Source organism: Mizuhopecten yessoensis, unplaced genomic scaffold (assembly GCF_002113885.1).
Source record: "Mizuhopecten yessoensis strain PY_sf001 unplaced genomic scaffold, ASM211388v2 scaffold11067, whole genome shotgun sequence".
NCBI classification, from domain to species: domain Eukaryota; kingdom Metazoa; phylum Mollusca; class Bivalvia; order Pectinida; family Pectinidae; genus Mizuhopecten; species Mizuhopecten yessoensis.
In genome coordinates, this window is record NW_018408863.1 from 372,089 (window position 1) to 378,485 (window position 6,397).

The 6,397-nt window shown below is 37.2% G+C and overlaps 1 protein-coding gene across 1 annotated transcript; it reads left to right on the forward strand.

Moving 5' to 3' along the window:
* Positions 1–529: 529 nt before the first annotated feature.
* On the forward strand, positions 530–3,896 carry LOC110465248 (histone chaperone ASF1-like). Its single transcript, XM_021520954.1, has 5 exons — positions 530–574; positions 1,176–1,298; positions 2,197–2,247; positions 2,971–3,042; positions 3,609–3,896. Exons 1-5 carry the CDS (start codon positions 530–532, stop codon positions 3,894–3,896), a joined length of 579 nt encoding a protein of 192 aa, XP_021376629.1.
* Positions 3,897–6,397: the final 2,501 nt, after the last annotated feature.

Consider the following 6,397-nt stretch of genomic DNA (forward strand, 5'->3'; position numbering starts at 1 on the left):
CGACTTTTTAATAATTTGTCACATGTACATCTCCGATCGTCTTGCACGTCGACGGGAAATATCTGAAAAAACGATATTTGGGCTTGAACCTTTATTCATGTAAAAATCAGTCTTTTGTAACTGTCGGTCTCTACGTACAAATTCTTTTCAAATATAAATCTAGAACATTTCTAGATGGTGTTAATTAAAGTGTCGTAAGATGGCTGAAAGTTAGACGCAAACGATATTTTTGAAGATATCAATAGACATATGTCTCTTTAGTTTGTATGTCAGTATCCGAATGTGGCATCAATAGGAATAGTTTAATATGAGATAATTATAGCTTAGATGGTGTCCTCTTTGTACAAACATTAAATAATCCGAAAAGTTATGTGCCAACAAAAACGCATATTTTTGTAAAACCACGAAATTTGAGGCAGATGAAAATATGGTTTCACAGTATGTCTTAAGAACCCCCTCTTTAAATTTTAATAAAGAAAAATGAGAGAAAGGGTTGAAGCTCTGCTCACTTTTTTCAGGAAAAGGTATTATGGCCTCTCAAAGTGGCCGGGAAGACAATGAAAGTGACGACGAGGTAAATGTTTATTTATCAGTGGCAATACATCAGTATACATCGATGCAACAACAATAAACACTTTTGATTTTGTTTGTTTGTTTGATTTTGTTTAACGTCCTATTAACACTTTTGAAATCAAATAATTCAAATACATGTTAGCAAATGAAAATTCATCACCATTAAGGGAATGCTTAATTACAATCCTGTGCCCACGGCAGTAATAAAGCATAAAAAATGGCTCCAGCCATGTTTGAAACTGACACGAATAAACGTAAAAAATTACAAAAAAGACGACGAGGGTTTGTTTGTTTATGTTTAACGGCCCATCGACGACGCGGGTGAGGAGAAGGATGATGGGGATGACGACGAGGAGGGGGAGGACGATGTGGAAGAGGACGATGAGGATGAAGACAACATTCCATTTTTAAAAAAAAGGAATATTATAAATTCATTACTTTCAATGCAAAGAAATCTATCATACAATGATTTACGGCATGAAATGATCCATTAAATTTCACCACCCACACACTCGTTGCCTTAACCTAGGGTAGTGTGTTTTTTTGTTTTGTTTTATAAAAATAACAAACAACTAAATGTCTGCAAAACGTTTTCCTTGTAGCAATTTAACGCCACCAAAACAAACCTGGGCGATGACGAGATGGACTACGATGAGTCCGAGGAGGACGACTATTGGGTTGATGATGACGTCAACGATGACGACGACCTTCAATCTAAAAAGAGAGTAAGTTATGAATTCATTATTTTCTATAGTAAAACAACTAAGTGTGACAACATGGCGAACGACAACAATTTAGACTATACCGAAAACAAGTTAGACGTATTAAAAAGACAGAGAGACAGACAGAATAACAGAAAGAAATTAAGATATAAATATAAAAAGAAAGAAGGAAACGAAAGAAAGACAGACAGACAAACAGACAGATAAGCATGTCCGCTTGCGAAAAAACCTTTTCATATGGATTATATTTCTGCTAACGAATATATTTTGTGGAAAAAGCAAATGAGATATTAATAGCCCAGCAGCAAAGTTGGGAGAATGTTATGAATCACCATGTCTATTGTCTTCCGTCTGCATACATGTTTGTCTGTCAGTTGTAAATAAAACTTGTCAGGAAAACTCCCGAAAAGAGCTTTTAATTACTATCTAATTGTCGTTTACTGCATCTCTTCGCCTTCAGGCCAATGTTGTACCAGTGCTTTTTTCACTCTAGCCTTAGCCGCAAGAAATGCCATCGTCCAAACTCCCAACGAAAGAAACACCCGGTGGGTCAGACCATTTAAGTACACATACGTATTTTTCTCATATTGCTGATATATTTTGCGCAAAATATTAAATAAAAAATCAAGTGTCATATTTGTAGCCCCAAAGTAAATTTGGGGGAAGGTAATGGATCACCTGTCTTTCCTTCTGTCCGTCTGCCTATTTTTTGCCTGTCAGTCGTCAATAAAACTTGTCATGAAAACTACTGGAAAGAGCTTTTAATTACTACCTAATTGTCGATATTGCAACAGCTAAATCTGTTTACATGTATGTATACTACAAAATAGTAAACTCTGAAGTTTGGCAATCTAAACCGGGAAATCACACAGTGAGGTTAAGTACATACTTGTCATTATAGGAGCAGCTGCCACTTTCCTATTTTAGCGGATCTGACAGTGCAGACGAGGATGTAAGTATATAGAACATACGGAATATTTCTAAAATCGCTGTTCGCGATAAATGCAAAACATCTAATAATAAGGTTATGAATACATATATGATTGTGAGAATTTCTTTTGTTGTTTTGATAGTTTCAAATTTGACTTTCCCATGTCGTCACAATGCAAAGATATTATAAGTGAAAATCGCGGAACTAGAAGATGTCAGCTGAGTGTTATTTCCGCAGATAGTTGCAGTGATATTGCACATTTGGGGGAAAATATACATTCGTTTTCTGTTCCAAAGGCTTGAAAATCAAAATTGTATCATTTACATATAAAACGAAAGAGAATGTAGAAATCACCTGTGAATCATGACTTTTTCATGATATATATATGCACATATACATATTTTCATCAGATAACCTTTGTATCAACTATTTTCATCAGACACTATTTTAAGAGAGACGAAAGGAGACCAACTAATCAAAATATTAAAACCAAGTCTAAAGAGGCCACAGTAAAATTTTACGATAAATTGTCCACCAATCTTGTGTACTTCATGACGTCACGTTACTATTGTAGTGTGATGACATGTAATTGTGACGACACAACGTTGTTCTTTTGAATAAACCTGAAGAGCCCTGTGAAGGGTGAAAGCAGCTAGATTTTTAACCGGTCGTTAATCTTATTTTTCTGCACATATACATATATATATATATATGTAAATTGTACACTTTATAATTCTATTTCAGTCAGTAAATCTACGAAGAGAGGATCCGGAGGACAGGCTATGGACCACAGATGAAGACGATATCGAAGAAGAGGTAACTACATTTATGAGCAATTTGAACTCACGCAGAGTTTTATTGAAAATAAAACCTTTATTACTCATGGTTTCTGAAAATTCGGAAACAAACTAAGTTATATGTCGAAAAAATAGAAATAACACTAAAAAAAACGAAATTATTATGAGTTTAAGAAATGTATTGAAAATTCTTAATCATAGTTCATTAGGACGATAAAACAAAAAGGCACTATAAAAGAACATGACATGTGGTAGTCACATTAAGTCTTTTAATTACGATAGCTATTTAATATATCAAAAATAGCTTAAAATTGTGTTATATACCAGTTTTCTCAAAAAAAAAGGAAACGAAAATGAAATTCTCAAATTTTCAAACAAGAAATAATTTGGGCGAAACGCTTTTGATTCTTTACTTGCCTGTAGACCAGCGAACAACCCTGACATGCAGATTTAACTCCTTTACATCACCACGTGGTACCCCTTCCACTTTTCCCATTCTCTACTCTTCTCTTGTACTGTGCAATCGATCTTTCCAAAGCAAAATACATAAAAGAAACCCCTTTATCAATCCCTTACAATGCCAAGTCGCAAAAGAAAGTTGGTGGGGCTCGACAGAGAGCTGCCAAAAATAAGACAAAAGAATTAAAAATTGCGGAATCGTCAAAACCGGGTGCCCCGGATGCAGACATATCCTCGGTGCCAGAGGAATCCTGCACTGCAAGTGCCCCTGAAGATGAAAACGGCCCCTGTGCACCGGAAGCCTCTGAAATCGAGAAAGGCCAAGGACCAGCAGCGGTTTCTCAGGGCTCAGCAGTGCAGGGGGTATTGGCTACTCAGATCCGCTCTGAGTTTCTTAAATGGAAAGGCTCTTAAGTTGGAGCAACTCAAATCAAATAACCCTAACCAGCCCCACGATTCGGACGTAGTCCAACTAGTTCTGAGGGAAGCAACCCCAATTATCAGCCGTCCGCTGACGAATCTGAAGAAGCATCTGGCGACGACGAGCTAGTAACCCCAACACTATTAAAGAAAAAATTTGGCTTGAACCGGATGATGTCAGGCTCTAAAGATATCCGGAGAGCATTAGTCCATATTCCATGTGTCAGTCCACGAAGACAAACCCCCAAACAACCTAGAAAAAGAAAACAATGCCAGCTGTGTAGCATTGAGGTGCTCGATATGGCAAGGCACATGCGCCAGTTCCTGTCCAAAACAACAAGGCAGCAGCTCAGCATGCCTCTCTTATGCGAGCGATCGCATACAAATCGGCCGCAAAAGATGTTGAGGCTTTCCTCAACGTTGATACCTCCTAGCCTGGTTGGAGGAATTCAAGCAGGACAAAATGCCGGGGACAGGAAAAAGCTACTTGGGTTCTCTCAAAAACTTTCTGAATTATCTACAAATTAAGAAGATTCTGACAGGCATGGCCAGGGTTGTTATACTATCAGTCAACTGCTGGTCAGCAGCTATTAAAAGAAAACAAGGGAAAGAGTGATCGAACGTCTGGTCCTGGGTAATGAGTCGGCCATTAAGAAATTCTGCCAGTCTAGCACTGTTGCTGGATGTGCTCCTAACAAACGTCCAACGTTCAGGCGCCATATCAGCTATTACTCTGGAGAATATAGACAAGGCCACAAAAGCCAATGGAGGTTTTCTATTGTCTATTTCAAATGATAAGACTGGCTTCCGGACTGTGGCAGTCATTCACATATTTGAATCCTTGTTCTCACAAGTGAAAACTTGCATCGAAATGCGGTCAACAATACTATCAGACACCTCAAACCATCTGCTGCCAGAGGCCTTTTTGTGGCTTGGCCACAACCACTTTCTCCTAGGAAGAGTTGTACATATTCTACTTTCACTTCATTGTTGTCGTCTGCCAAAATGGCTTCGAATTTCGGGGCGAAGAATGCCGATTGCTTCGCAGAGGTTCGGCAATGCAAAAAGACGAAGCAGGCGACACAATTTGACGTCGCAGTCCTTAAAGACTTCCTACTGGAAAGGGGAACCGTATGTGACCTAGCGGTGATTCAATCCAGTGAATTGAATACGCAACAAAAAAGGAGAGATCTACTCAAAAAATTATCTTATTGCCATTTGTTGTTAATTATTAAATATGTTACTTTTTATTGTCAAATGACAGTCATGTGACGTACTAAATCTAATATGACCCTTTCCCTCGGGAACAGTTCTCTTAAAGTGTTCTCTGGAGAGAACGGCTCGGGCACTATACCTCTCCAGACAACACTATAAGAGAACAATTCCCTCGGGAAAGGGCCATAATAGAATAATAGTTTGCATAAGATTAATACAAATTTGTATTACTATACATACAAACCATTTTCAAATATGCATTTATTATTTTTAAATAATTTATTATTTTGCCTTCAAAATGATTAAAATATTATGTTGAATCTGTAGTACATTTCTTATTTGTTGTATGTCAATATGCATACAGTCTACAAATAAATTCGAATTGTCAAACAAAAACTCATGTTTTTATTACGTGTCAGTATAACACAATATTCAGTGATGAAATGAGAAAGATATATAGACTCCAAAGAGTCTGAGTAAAACCAGAAACATATACACATGTATATATATAAACCACTACGAACTGCAACTTCATTCGCATTTGCATATATGTCATTTCCCAAAATTCCTTTTTTCTGTAATGTGTGTTGTTTGCTTGTGTGATACTGCTAGTGGTGCATGTGCCATATTCCTGACAGACTTATATCTGCTCACATGTATTTCTGATATTGCTAATAATTTCGATGTTGTAATTAAATATTTACATAATTATAGACTTAGATAATGTCATGATTTTTCATATCATACACTTATCAAACCTAGACTGATATTGACCCTTTTAATGGGTTGATATGGAGGTCTTTATTCCTTGGTCTTTATTCCTACGTCCTTGCTTATAATCACATATACGACATTCTATTGTGAGTTAAGACAGTGATAAAATGGAAATGGAGTTGCAGAATAAAAATTACATAATAGTTCGAAAACTCAATACGGCAAAAAGTTTTTATATATGAACATATTTATCCAAAGAGCTACTTCATGAGGGCGTTTATTAGTTTGAATACGGTATGGTTGTATTGCGCAATCAGATGAGGGCGCTGCAGTCGCTGTGTTTACAACTACGAGACGCTTGGAAGTTGACGTGAGCGTCTATTTGCATTTTATTATGTCTTTTTCCTGGAAATACGCACCTGCATTGGCGTGGATTGCTCGTTTGACTTGTTCTGCCTCCTGTCCAGTTGGAAGGTGAATGAAACGTCTTCTGAAATTTAATAAAACGTCGGGAACCCCTCGGATACATCGTCCAGCTGTGGCCTGTGAGACGTTAATGGCATCGC